Here is a 12,909-nt window from a genome sequence, read left to right as displayed (position 1 = left end):
GGCTGGCGCAGCGCCCGTGTCCCGAGCGTCACAGGTGTGTGTCCTCCTCGAACACGTCTGAGTCCTCTGGGTCGCGCTTGCCCCCCATGAGCGCGCTCCAGCTGCTTGGGCCGTTGAGCGCGCCCCCGCCATTCAGGCTTGACTGCTTTTCCTGCATCTCCGACTGGCTGTCGCTGGCCACGTCCAGCGTGGGGTTGTCGTGGCAGCCGTTCTCCACAAAGCGCAGCTCCTCACCGTGCGACTGTGGGGACAGGACGAGCACGGGGCTGCAGTTGGGGGGCTGGATCCTGTGCCCCAACCAGAGCAGCTGCAGGCACAGGAAAGCCCAATCCAGGGTCCCCAAAGGCACCAGATGCAAGGTCCGCAGAGTGACTGCTTAATGATCCTTTGCACAAAGAAGTCCCTGTGTCCTCCCAGACGTCTGGTCCCTCCCACTGGCCCCTGATCCCCACAGTATGGACTCCAGGGCTGGGCTAGGGTGTGGCAGCACTGCCCCCTCTTCCTGAGGGGCCTCTCTAGCTCCCCATGGGTGTAGCCAGTAGCCCCTCACTCTGTATCTCCAGCACCCTCGGGGCCAGCAGCAGGATCAGCCCATCCCTGTGTGCCCAGGACCTCTGCTCCCCCGAAGGCCTCCTCTCCAGCCCCAGCCCTGCCCCAGGCTCACCACGTGCTTGAGCTTGGGCAACCGGCGCTGCCAGCAGTTGTAGAGCAGGCCCAGCACAATGATGATGAAGCAGATGACGCCAATGATCAACAGCACCACAAAGAGTGTCCCGTAGTCGCTGCGCACCTGGGTGGCCCTCGCCTGACAACTGCTGGTGGTGGAATAGTTCTGGATGCCAATCTAGGGTGGGAGGGGCCAGCCCTCAGTGGTGGGCTCCTCAGGTGCTCAGAGGTGGCTGCTGCTGCTCTTGGGGCTGGGACCTGTGCTCCCCGAAGCTTGCTGTCTACCCTGTCTCTGACTTGTCCACCCAGGGATGCCTCCAAGCTTTACCCCATGGCCACCTTCCCAGGCCCTCACATCCCCACTGTGGCCTCTGCAGAGCACCTAGCTGTGGCTCTCGCCTCCGTGGAAACGGTCCCCTGCTGCTAGTCACTCTCCACCTCGATGCAGACCCCCGCCTGTCCCCACCAGTTAAGAGAGACATGAGGGCAGCTGTGAGCCCTATGCCTCCCCTGAGTCAGGCCTGAGGCTTAGCTCCCACCCCCTGGGATGGGCTGGGGGTTCCAGCATTGCCAGGGCCACCATGTGCCGCACAGCTTACACAGCCTAAATGGAGCTAGGATGCACCACCCTGGCCGCCCAGCAACCCCCTGTGCCTCGAGTGCTACTGATGCCCTGTGGCCGTCCAGCACTGTCTCGCCCCTGCACTAGCTAGGCCTGGTGTCTCCTGAGGGCTGCAGCAACCCCTGGCTGGACAGAGCTCGAGGCAGCTCAGAACCTGGCTAGGGCAGCAGGAGGCCCTGATGCAGAGGCCTGGGCTACCCAGGTGCCTATAAAGCCATGCCTTCCTTGACTACCGCTCATGTCCAGCACTTTTCTCTGGTTTCTGAAGTTAGCAAGTCTGTTTTTCTTTTTGCTAAAGTCATCCCTAGTGCCTTTGCTAAATCATCCATGTTGCACTTCCAGAAACCCAACGTGACCTCTGTCGGGTCAGTCTGGACTGAGTGCCCGGAAGGGAGGGCAAAAGGCAGGCAGGCCTGTGCACACCGCCCCCCAGTTCCCACCAGTGCCTATGAGCCAGTCACCCCTGTGCGTTCCAGCTCCAAATGAGTGGGGACACAGGAGAACTCAGAAGGTGAGACCACAGAGGACGGATGAAGTGAGGCCCTGTGAGCCTGGCCTCCCTGCTCCTATCCCTGTGACAGCCAAGGCAGTGGCCTGGAGTCAAACACTGCACAGCTGAAAGGTTTAGAAGAGTGATGACAGGTCACTGTGGCCCACTGGGGTGACGGGTAGTTTGTGGACACAGTGGCTGTTCCCTCGGAGCGCAGGCAGCGTGGGGCAGCCTGTCCCGCCCCAGCCCGTGTGCTGCCAGCTTCTCCACCCAGGCCTCCCCATTTCCCAGTCTGTGCCCTAGCTGCTCACCCTGCTGAGGGCCCCACCAACGACGCTGGCCACTGCCTTTTGGGGTGCTCACCTGATGTCTCAGTGGGACCTTGTGGGCACTGTGGTTCCTGTAACCTTCGTGGTGTTTCTCCCGTAGGCCTCCTGTCCTGATGGCTTCCCCCACCATTGCCCACAGCACCTCCACCCCCGCCTATGCAAGCACTGCATGGTGAGTGTCCCTGCCCCATCTCCCCCACAAGGCCTGAGACAGCCACCCAGAGCACAAGTTCCGAGGCGCAACGTGTTCCCAGGTTCCCCCAGTCCCCCATTCTCACCTCCTCCAGACTCCTTCGGATGTCACCCAGCATGGAAAGGACATCTTGGGTGGGCACCACCCCTGAGGACAGAGACATGGGCATCAGCACAGTCATGGCCCTGCTTGGGGTCTCCATGGGTCTCCAAGCCCCACCCACCCACCTTCTTGCTCTGATGACACAGAGGTCCTCAGGGAACATGGGCCCCCAGCCCATCTCCGACATCTGTGACACTTGTGGCCACCTCTGAGCTTCCTTACCCATGTGCCCACTGTCCAATCCTGCTCCAGGTCCACCCCACCACCACCAGGACCTCCTCAGGTCAGCCGGAGGGGCCCCTCTGCGCCCCTGCTCACCCTGCTCGCCCACCAGTGTCATCAGGAGGTGCTGTTCCTTCTCGCTGGGCTTGCTCAGGGATATGTGCCAGTCCCCACGGTGGCCACGGCGGTGGCGGGGCAGCACCTCCTCCACCAAGGCCAGGAGCCGCAGCCCCCTGTGCTGCCGAAACACCTCCTGCAAGGCAGGGACAGTGGCTCTGGACCCCTCCGCTCCCACCTGGGCTGCTCTTCCCTTGCCTGGCGGCCAAAGGATCCTTGGCTATGCAGAGGAGCTCTGTGGACCAGTGAGGGGTTGCGAGGTTGCCACTGTGGGAACCCCAAGATACACCCTGCTGCCCACTCCTTGCTCAGCCTCTGACTTGAGGAAGGCATGGGGCCAGCCAAGAGACACCACTGAGCAAGGAGACAAACACACCCATGCACAGTGGTGACGAGTCGAGGACATGGGTTTGTGGCCATCACCTTGTTCCCAGCATGAAACGTGGCACAGGATAAGCACAAGTAGCCGGGCATGGTGGCGCACGCCTGTAATCCCAGCACTCAGGAGGCTGAGGCAGGAGGATCCCTGTGAGTTCGAGACCAGCCTGGGCTACATAGTGAGTTCCAGGTCAGTTTCTACTACATAGTGAGACCTAAAAAAAAAAAAAAAAAAAAAAAAATGTAAGCACAGGAAAGGGGACCACACACATGTGCAGACAGCACTGGAGCGTGGGGAGTTGGTGGGTGCAGGCACAGTTCCCTGGCACCACAGACACAGCCTGGTGTGGCCAGTGCAACCCCAGGAAGGGGTCCAGGCCTGGAGCATGAGAGGCAAGAGACTTCTTTCCGGTCTCACACTCACCTGGACCACTTAACTTTTCTTCCCATGTGCACCCATAATTACACAATTAAAACACAAACGGAACCTGGCCCAGGACAGGTCCTCGAGGAGTGGCAGGAACTAGCACTCAGCCTCTTGCCCACAGCACAGCTCCCATCTGTCCCTCCTGCATCCCTCTGGGAAGCAGCCCTCCTTGGTGCTGCAGCTGCTGCCCATCCAACTCCCCTCCACAGCGCTTCCGCCTGTCCACACGCACAGGCTCCCGGACCCCAGCTGCTTAGCTCACCCGCAGGTGCTGCACTGGGGCTGAGAGCCAGGGCTTCCAGGAGGCGTGGGCATCTCACCAGGCCATGGCCCTGGGTTTCCTGCCACTCCCAGCCTCTTTGCTGCTGCAGCCCAGGCCAATGAGTGGCTCCTCATTGTCGTGCCAACCCAAAGGCTGGTAGGGCTGACTGAGGTGCTGGACCTGTGTTTCTGGTTACCATAGTGAGTGCAGGCACGAGCTCAAGCCTTGACATTCACTGGCCTCCAGCTCAATGCAGTTTTAACGTGGGGCCCAAGGGGCAGTTACTCTGCAGCCAGTTACTCTTGCCAGGTTCCTGCTTTCCCCGGGGATGGGGCTGGCCACACCCACCCCAGGCCAGGGTGCCAGAACTGGGTTCTAGTGCCCCCATCCTGCCGAAGGGCTCTCTTCACCCCTACACAGGTTCCACATCTCCCTGGGCGGAGGTTCTGCCCACCTCACACTATGGGGTCCTATGAGAATAGACATCACACCACCTGTTAGACAGGAAAACTGTGTCTGTGGCAAGAGGAAGGAGCCCTAGCTTTGAAATCTAGTAAAGTCAGTTCCAATCCTGGTTCTGCCATTTATCAACTCTGACTGTCAGCAAAGTACATCTCTCCGAGTCTCAGTTTCCCCATCTAAAAATGGGGGCAATGGTCCCAACACCCTGGTCCTACTGGGAAGATTAAAAGAAAAGTACCTGGGGCTGTAGCTTAAGCCAGGTGTGGTGGTGCACACCTGTAATCCCAGCACTTTGAGAGACTGAAGCAGGAAGACCACACATTCAGGCCTAGACTTGGCAACTTAGTGAATTAGTAAGACACCGTCTCAAAACAAAAATGAACAATAAAAAAAGGGCTGAGGGTGTATTACAGTGTGAAGCCGCTGGGTTCAACCCCCTCGTGGGAAGGCAAGGAAAGGTAAGCAAGAAAAATACTCATTCACAGGTGCTGGGACTGCTGGAAAAGCAAAAACAGGCCTCAACTCATACCTCACACCATCAAGTGCAGAGCACGGCTATCCAGGCCATGAGCACTCCTGCACTGGATCTTGGTTTCTAAACACCTTTCCTCATAAAAAGCAACCAGAGCCCCCTGCACGAATGCTCAGTTCCAGGCCTGGGCCGGCTTTGCTTCTGCGCCTTGTCTGGGTGACCAGGGTTTCTCTAGAGACCACCAACGCCCGTGTTCTCCTCTTCATTCCATGACTACATCCGTGGTGCTGGGCAAAGGCTCAGGTCCCTGCATCTCAGAGTGAGGGTTCTCTTTTGCCTCCGGAGTTCCCAGGTCATAGCTCTGAATGCCCCCACTCTATCTTCCTGCTTCCTCTTCTGAATTCTCCAGAGCCTCTTTTGGTTTCCTGTGATCTCAGGTAAAATGGAAGTTGGCACGTCTGCATTGCATTTGCAGAGTTTGAGGATCAAATCCTTGTGCCACAGTTCTAGCTTCTAAAGCTTTCCTTAAAACACTGTTGACAGCTCTGCCTCCTTCTGTTATTTTTTTTTAAGGTATCTGGAATAGAACTCAGGGCCTTCTGCTTACTAGGCAGGTGCTGTGTAGCTGAGCTATATCTCTGGCCCAGTTCTTTCTTTTTCTGAAGATACAGCCCCTGCATAACCTCCCATTTTTTCCACACATTATTTCTGTTCTTTTCAAATATATCAAGATCATCAGCCAGGGATTTAGCTCAGTGGTTCTGCAGCCTACCTTGAAAGTTCAAGGACCTGTGTTCAATCCCTGGTACAAAAAAAAATTAAATTAAATTAAAAAAAGATCAAGATCATCAAACATAAAGAAAGGCTGGGAACTTCACAGACTTAAGGAAAACATGAGAGCTAAATGCAGGCATGGTCTTCAGGGATATCCTGAACCACTAATGGGAGAAAACACTGGCAAAACCTCAAATAATGAAGTGGGTAGATCAAATCAAAAGTTTGCACCAATGTTAATCCCTGATTTTGATCACTGTATTGTGGTTACCTAAAGAATATTCTTTTTCTGAGCTAATGTATTTAGGCTGGGCCAAAAGGGAACAATACCTTCAGCTTTCCCCCAGTTGGTTTGGAAAAAGTCTGGTAAATCAGGCTGAAGTGCAATGTGGAATTTGTACTATTCTTTCTATAAATTTGAAATTATATCAAAACACATTTACGAAAGGAATGTAAGAAAATTAAAGATATTTTTACATAAAGGCGGAGATATCTTTACAGAAAGAGCTACTAAAGGACAGTGTTAAGAGTCTGCATCTTAAGTGTCCCTCAGAGGCCATGAGCTAAAGGCTTAGCCCCACCCAGGGTGTATGGAGAGCTGGCAGAACCTTTAAGATGTAGAACCTACTGGGAGGAATTCATGTCACTGGATGACCCCTGAAGGGGATATTAAGGTCCCAGCTTGGTTCTCTCTCTGCTTTCTGGCTGCTGTAAGGTGAACAGCCTCCTCTACCACCACACCCAGCATGATGAGCAGGCCTGGCTATGGCCCTCAAAGCACTGACCTCTGAAACTAGGACCCAGAACAATTTTTTTTCTTCTTATAAGTCATTTATCTCAGACATTTTGTCACAGTAATGGGAAGTTGACCAACATACAAAATGGATACTGAGGGCCGGGGATTGAGCTCAGTGGTTTTGCTACCTGTCTTGTAAGTGTAAGGTCCCAAGTTCAATCCCTGGTAACAAAAGAAAAAGCGTACTAAGAAGTATGACTGTTGCTGTGACTATACTCAACAATGTGGTTCAGCAGTCTTTGGAACTGGGTTATGAAAAATGTTTAGGAAAGCTTGAGGAGTGAGCTAGACTAAGCCGGGAGTGCTGTGAAAGGAGCTCAGTGGGTAATTCTGTGGGGTGCTCAGAAGACCAGAATGCAGATGGGAATGCAGATAGTAAAGTCTATGCTGATGAGCTTTCGGGTGGGAATGTTGGAGCAAAATTCTACATGGTATTCAGACCTTGGCATAAATACGGCTGGCTGCTTTTAGCCATTTATGTGAATCAAAATTTAGTAGAACAAAAAGATTTGGAAAATCCTGCAGTTTGGTCAGAAAAGGAGGGCACTTAAAGTTGGCCAAAGTTGGGGGGAGTTGGACCAAAGAGGGTATGGAGATTGGTGCCATTAAAAAAAGGAACCAAGCACTTTGCACCAGGACAAAGGAAAGATGGCTTGAGGGCATCTCAGGAATCAGCAAGACCTCACTTATCATCACATAGAGCAGCTTGGGAATTGTTGGCCAATTCATTTCCCTGTGTTCAACTGTCCAGGCTCTTTGAGACCACAGCTGCCAAGGCCCAGGGGGCCCAGTGATTGCCTCTGCTGGCAGTAGATCTTGTGTCATGTTCATGGTGCAGGTATTATAGGCCTGCAGAATGCAAATGTTGTTGGGTCACAGAGGCATCCAATTAGCTTTCAGGGGAAGCCCTGGGAGGACAGTGTGGCAGTGTCAGAGTCCCAGGAAATGGCCCCTGAGAGGACAATATGTGAGGCCGGGAGAGTGAAGCTGAAGCTACAATGGAGACCCCAGGAAGATAAAGATCATGTAAACCAAGAGTGTACACAGCCAGCCCGAGAGTGTGCTGTGTGGGATTCAGCCATTGAGGATGTAGGGGTGGGATGTAGGGCTGCCCAAAACCTTGAGGACTCCCACCCCACCTCATGAGGACCATGTGCACCAAATGCTGGACACAACTGCAGGATTTAGTTTGCCCTGCTGGGCATTGGTCTTGCTTTGGTCTGGCTCCGCCTTGCTTTTTTGTTTGTTTGTTTGTTTGTTTTTTGGTTTTCTTGGCCCTGGGGATCAAACTCAGGGCCTTGTGCTTGAGAGGCAGGATCGGTGCCACTGAGCTAAATCCTGGGCTGACCTTGCTGTTTTGCTCATCCTCTCTTCTGAAATGGGGATGTTCCTACTCTACCATCACATGCTAGCAGCAGTACAGAGCTTTCTGACTTTTACAGGGACTTCCAGATGAGTGTGCCTTTCGCCTCTGAGAAGACTTTGGACTTAAACTGCTCAGCAATGCCGGAACTGGACTGAATGCATTAGGCACTGCGAGAATGACATGACACTTTGAGGGTTGGGACAGCATCTGATGGTGTGGATTTTCGATGTCCCCTGAAGGCCATGTGCTAAAAACTGCGTGGCCCAGGCCCGGGATTTAGCTCCGTGGTTCCACCGCCTGCCTCACAAGTGCAAGGACCCGAGTTTGATCCCTGGTACCAAAACCTAAATAAATAAAAAACTGCGTGGCCAGCCTGGGGCGCTACTGGGAAGTAAGGGAACCTTAGAGGGGCTGGTAGAAAGAAGCTATGTCACTGGGGTTTATCATTCAGAGATCGGGCTCCAGCCTTTCCTCTCCTCTCTCTCTCTCTCTCTCTCTCTCTCTCTCTCTCTCTCTCTGCTCCCATGTTGGGATGGCGTCCTCTGCTCCTGCTCCACACTACGGTCAGGTGCTTCGCCACAGCTCCCAAAGCAATGCACCCAGCCAACCAGGTATGACCAGGTTCTGAAGCCACTGAGCCAGAGCAAACTTCCTCCTGGCAAGCTGTTGTCTCAGGTATTTTGTCACACCGCCAGGAAGCTGACTAATACTATTGCAGAAGGCAGGAAGCTCAACCAGAAGAAGAAGCAGAGTTATGTGAAGGTCTTGCTGCAACGAAACAAACAAGTATATTGATAAGAGTGGAACAGCGCCGATAATAGTGACTGGTGCCCAACACCATTCAGTATCAGGAAAATGCGAGGCATTTTCAAGCAAAACCCCAGGAGACAGCCACACACTGTCAGCACAGTGAAGACGCAGGGAGACTGTGACCCTAGTGCTGTGCTGAGGAAAATGGAAGATGGGGCAGCCAGTGTGGAAAACAGCATGGAGCGTCCTCAAAGAAACAGAAAAAGATCCAGTTCTCCCACTGCCCCTGCCATGGGTCCCAGCTACTCTGGCAGTGGGAGGAGCGGCAGTGACCAAGCAGCGTAGCTCTGCAGCCTGCAGCTTCTGCACAAACTACCCCCACCCCCGCACCACTGATGCCAAGATGCCCAAGAGCAAGGTCAGCTTGGCGAGGTGGTTGGCTGGACCTCCTCCTGCAAACGTGGAGAGGAAGCCAAAAAGGACAGTGGGGAAGGATAAATCTTCAGACAAAAAAGTGCAAGCAAAAGGGAAAAGGGGGAGCAAAGGGAAAACAGGCCAAAGTGCCTAATCAAGAAACTAAGCAAGGCCGGGCGTGGTGGCACATGCCTGTAATCCCAGCACTCAGGAGGCTGAGGCAAGAGGATCGCTGTGAGTTCAAGACCAGCCTGGGCCACAAAGTGAGTTCCAGGTCAGTCTCAACTACATAGTGAGACCCTGTCTCAAAAAACCAAAACAAAAAGCAAAGAAACTAAGGAAGATTTACCTATGAAAAATGGTGAAGCTAAAAAACAAGGAGAATGCAGCCTCTGATGAAACAAAAAAGATAAAGCCAAGTCTGATTAATCACACACCATATCTTATCAGTGGTCACTGTCTCCCTTCTTGTACAATCCAGAGGAACATTTTTAACTACTATTTTGTTAATGCAAGTTTTTCAGTGGCTCTAGAAACATTTTAAAAGGAGGGAATCCCACTTCATCATTTTTAAAGCATAATTTTTTTTTTTAGAGGTGTAATCATTTGTTGGTTGTTTATTTCTGGTACAACCAGAAAACAGTGGGATATTGAATTATGGCAGACTTCTGACTGTCCTGGGTGTCAGCTCAACGTTCCATGGGTAGGGGTTAGTTTTATATCCTGCAATATAAAGCATACTAAATGGAAATTTGGAGTCACAGCCATGTACTTAATGTCTTAGATATTTCAAATGACTTCTATTCCCATGATGTTTTTAGAATTGTTTTCTGACTCCAGTCCTTGTGAGGCAGGCACTGGCACCACTGAGCTAAATCCCGGCCCAGTAGAATTATTTCTTCATTTCTAATTGTTTCCTGATTGGTGCCCTGTCAGAACTGTGTGAACTCTGTAACATGTTTTTTGGTCGTGCTAGTCCAGTTTGCCTAATTTTATTAATGTGCTGTGAAAGATCAAAAATTTTAGTATGTAGTGTATATGATATGAAATTGTAAATCAGTGGAATTTAAGTAATACTTTTTCAGCATTTGAAGATACAGGGACTTAATTCTCTTATGAAATTTGCCTCCACACTTGAAGCTGGAAAGTCACTGGAATAACTGAAAACGAAACAATACATGGTGTTTTAGATTTTTGGTATGCGTGTTAAGAATTGTATATAAAGTGAAATGTCTGCACAGATCCTCAACATAACCAAATCTCAAATCTTCCATATCTCAAATATGGAAGAAAAAAAAAGGAACAGAAATAGAATGTCTATATGGTGGGAAAATCCCACCCAGAGAAGCAAAAAACAGGATACTGAGAGGTGTCTGCATACCATGTTCACAGCAGTATTCTTCGTGCCAAAAACGGGAGCAACTCACGAATCCACATCAGAGGAACGGATAGACAAACACGTTCTGGCCATACACAGAACAGTTTCAGACTTGCAAAAGAAAAATTCCAACACCTGCTACCACGGGGATGCTGAGTGGAAAAGGACTGGACTTCAAAGATAAACCCTGCAGGGTCAGACTCCCCTGAGGTATTTGATGGAAAACAGAAGGGTGGTTGCCAGGGGGTGGGGGAGGGGAGGAGGAAACAGGAAGTTGTTAACCAGTCAGAGTTTCAGTTTCCAAAAGTGAGAAAGTTCCAGGAATCTGTTTCATAACAATGTGAATACATATACACTGATGAACTTAAATTTGCAAATGGATAGATAGTAAATTTTGTTTTTGGCTGTATTAAAGGAAACCCCCAAAATGATGAGAACTGAACGGATGTCACATATTAAATGCAAATAACACAGAAGGTGAAAACAAGGACAACACAGTAGAAGCATTTTAACATTTTAAAGAAGAGAGAGATACTAATGTCAGGCTTTTTTAAGTATGCACACCACAAATGTGCAAGTAGTCAGGCATGATGGCACACACCTGTAATCCTAGCACTCGGGAGGCTGAGGCAGGAGGGTTACAAGCTTGAGGGCAGCCTGGGCTACTTCGTGAGTTTAAGGCCAGTCTGAATTACATAGAGAGACTTTGTCTCAAACAAAAAACAAAAGTACAAGTATGTATGCCAAAGATTTAAGAGTTCCAAGTGCCTATGTTGTGGGCCCTAACTACTTTCTCAGTAACAGGAATAAGGGCTCCTTGTAGAAATGATTCCAGCCTGGCGGGGTGGGGTGAACACAGAGTGAGTTATCTTATTATGCCAGAAAATAAAGAGGCCATCAGACACTAACAGGTTGGGCTGAAGCACGCAGAAGCCGCGCATGGTGGTACATATTTGTAATCCAAGCACTCAGGAGGCTGAGGCAGGCGGATCACCTGAGTTTGAAGCCAGCCTGGACTACCTACTAAGTTCAAAGACAGCCTAAACTACATACTGAGACCTTGTCTCAAAAAAACAAAGCAAAACCAACCAAAAAAGGAGGCAGAGGCCAAAACAAGGACACTGTCCTTGGCCAAAGATGAGGTATTTGAGCATTAGTAGGAATAGTAACCCATCAGTTATGTTAAAATCCCTTCGTTCGTAATGATGTAGGAGGCCTAATTTTTGCTGTCTTCATTGTTTTTAGACAGGGTCTCACTGCGTAGCCCAGGCTGGCTTCAAACTCATGCTGATCCTCCTGCCTCAGCCTCTGGAGTGCTGGACTGACTACACGTGCTCCACCACACCCAACTCACCTGGGTCACGTTTGGATCAAACACACACATGCTTTCCTTCTCCTTGAACTCACCAAGTGAGAGTAAAGCGTTTGACCTCCAAGACCACAAAGATAAAGGCAAAGGAGTGAGGAGGCCAAACAACTCCCTGTTGCAGAGGGCACAACAGGAACTTGAAACTTGTTGATTCCACCAGTCCAAGATGCAATTGGGTCCCTGCTGACCCACACCCCCGAAACCCCACAATAATCAGCACCGGACAAAATGTTGCTAAACATAGGAACTGGTGAGGAGTCTGCTGAAGAAACAGCTGGGTCCCAAGCTCCTCTCCCCATGCTGTATGCCTGACCTGCATCCTCTTTGGTACAAGACAGAAATCTGTCTGCTTTTTTTTCACTTTTTGACCTCTTAAGTGTGTGTTTATGCACATGCGTGTGGTGCAGTGGGGCAGTGAATGAGTATCACTATTTATGCAAGCGTGCTTAGAATCCAGAGATTCTCTGGACACTGCCCCAGCCTGGCTCCCCGGACACTGACAACCCACCCTCCCAGCAACTCGGGAGGCCGAGGCCAGGCGGAGCCCAAATTCCAAACCAGGTTTGCCAATCTAGTGAGACTCTGTCTCAAGGCTTAAAGTAAGGGCTTGGAGCAGAGCTCAGCAGTAGAGCACTGGCCTGGCAAGTGCTGGCCCTGGGCTTCTACCACAGCACGAGAAACCTCTTTAACCAGCTCTCAGAGAGCTAGAAGCCAACGCTAGCAGACTCGCAAGACAGCCTGTATATAAAATGCCAGCTGAGGCCCAGGGATTTAGCTCAGTGTTTCCACCGCCTCCTCTGCAAGTGCAAGGTCCTAAGTTCAATCCCTGGTACCACAAAAAAAAATTTTTTTTAAATAATAAATAAATAAAAAGCTGGCCGAAGCAAACCAATGGGGAAAGTAACTCATATAGGTAGAAAATTAGCTTTTATAAAGATTTTCTTGGGCATGACAACACGTGCCTGTGGCCCCGGCTACTCTGGAGGGTGAAGAGAGAGGATCACCTGAGCCCAGGTGATGGGAATCAGACTGGGAAATGGGATGAGACCCTGTCTCAAAAACCACAAAATCAAGGATTCCAATAACGCCAGCCTGATAAGATTCTGTACACAGAAACAAAATGATTCTTCTAAATTAGACAGAGGACGGAGGTGAACATAAAAGAGCCCTTACCAATTTTAAAATATGAAAAATGCTTTTCATTTTTGATCATGGGGCCTGTTCTGGGTTAGGTCGACATGGAGCAGTAAGGACTGAGCCGTCCCCTGCACCCTGCTGTGTTCCCAGCGCCTGCCCCGGGCCACCTGCTCCCCCCCCCCC

General features: G+C 50.9%; 1 protein-coding gene across 1 annotated transcript in view; it reads right to left on the bottom strand.

The window, feature by feature from the left end:
* Window positions 1-6: 6 nt before the first annotated feature.
* The window catches only part of Podxl2 (podocalyxin like 2), a 31,257-nt gene continuing 18,354 nt past the window's right edge, over window positions 7-12,909 (bottom strand). The window contains exons 4-7 of the mRNA XM_010617221.2: window positions 2,721-2,877; window positions 2,386-2,447; window positions 665-844; window positions 7-241 (exon numbers count right to left, since the gene is read on the bottom strand). Coding sequence (XP_010615523.1) covers window positions 29-241; window positions 665-844; window positions 2,386-2,447; window positions 2,721-2,877 — 612 coding nt within the window. The 3' untranslated portion in view covers window positions 7-28. The remainder of the gene's footprint in view (window positions 242-664; window positions 845-2,385; window positions 2,448-2,720; window positions 2,878-12,909) is intronic.

Source organism: Fukomys damarensis, unplaced genomic scaffold, assembly GCF_012274545.1.
Source record: "Fukomys damarensis isolate Sample0158 unplaced genomic scaffold, DMR_v1.0_HiC HiC_scaffold_37, whole genome shotgun sequence".
NCBI classification, from domain to species: Eukaryota; Metazoa; Chordata; class Mammalia; order Rodentia; family Bathyergidae; genus Fukomys; species Fukomys damarensis.
Note: the sequence above shows the minus strand (reverse complement) of the source record. Positions and strands in the feature narration are given on the sequence as shown.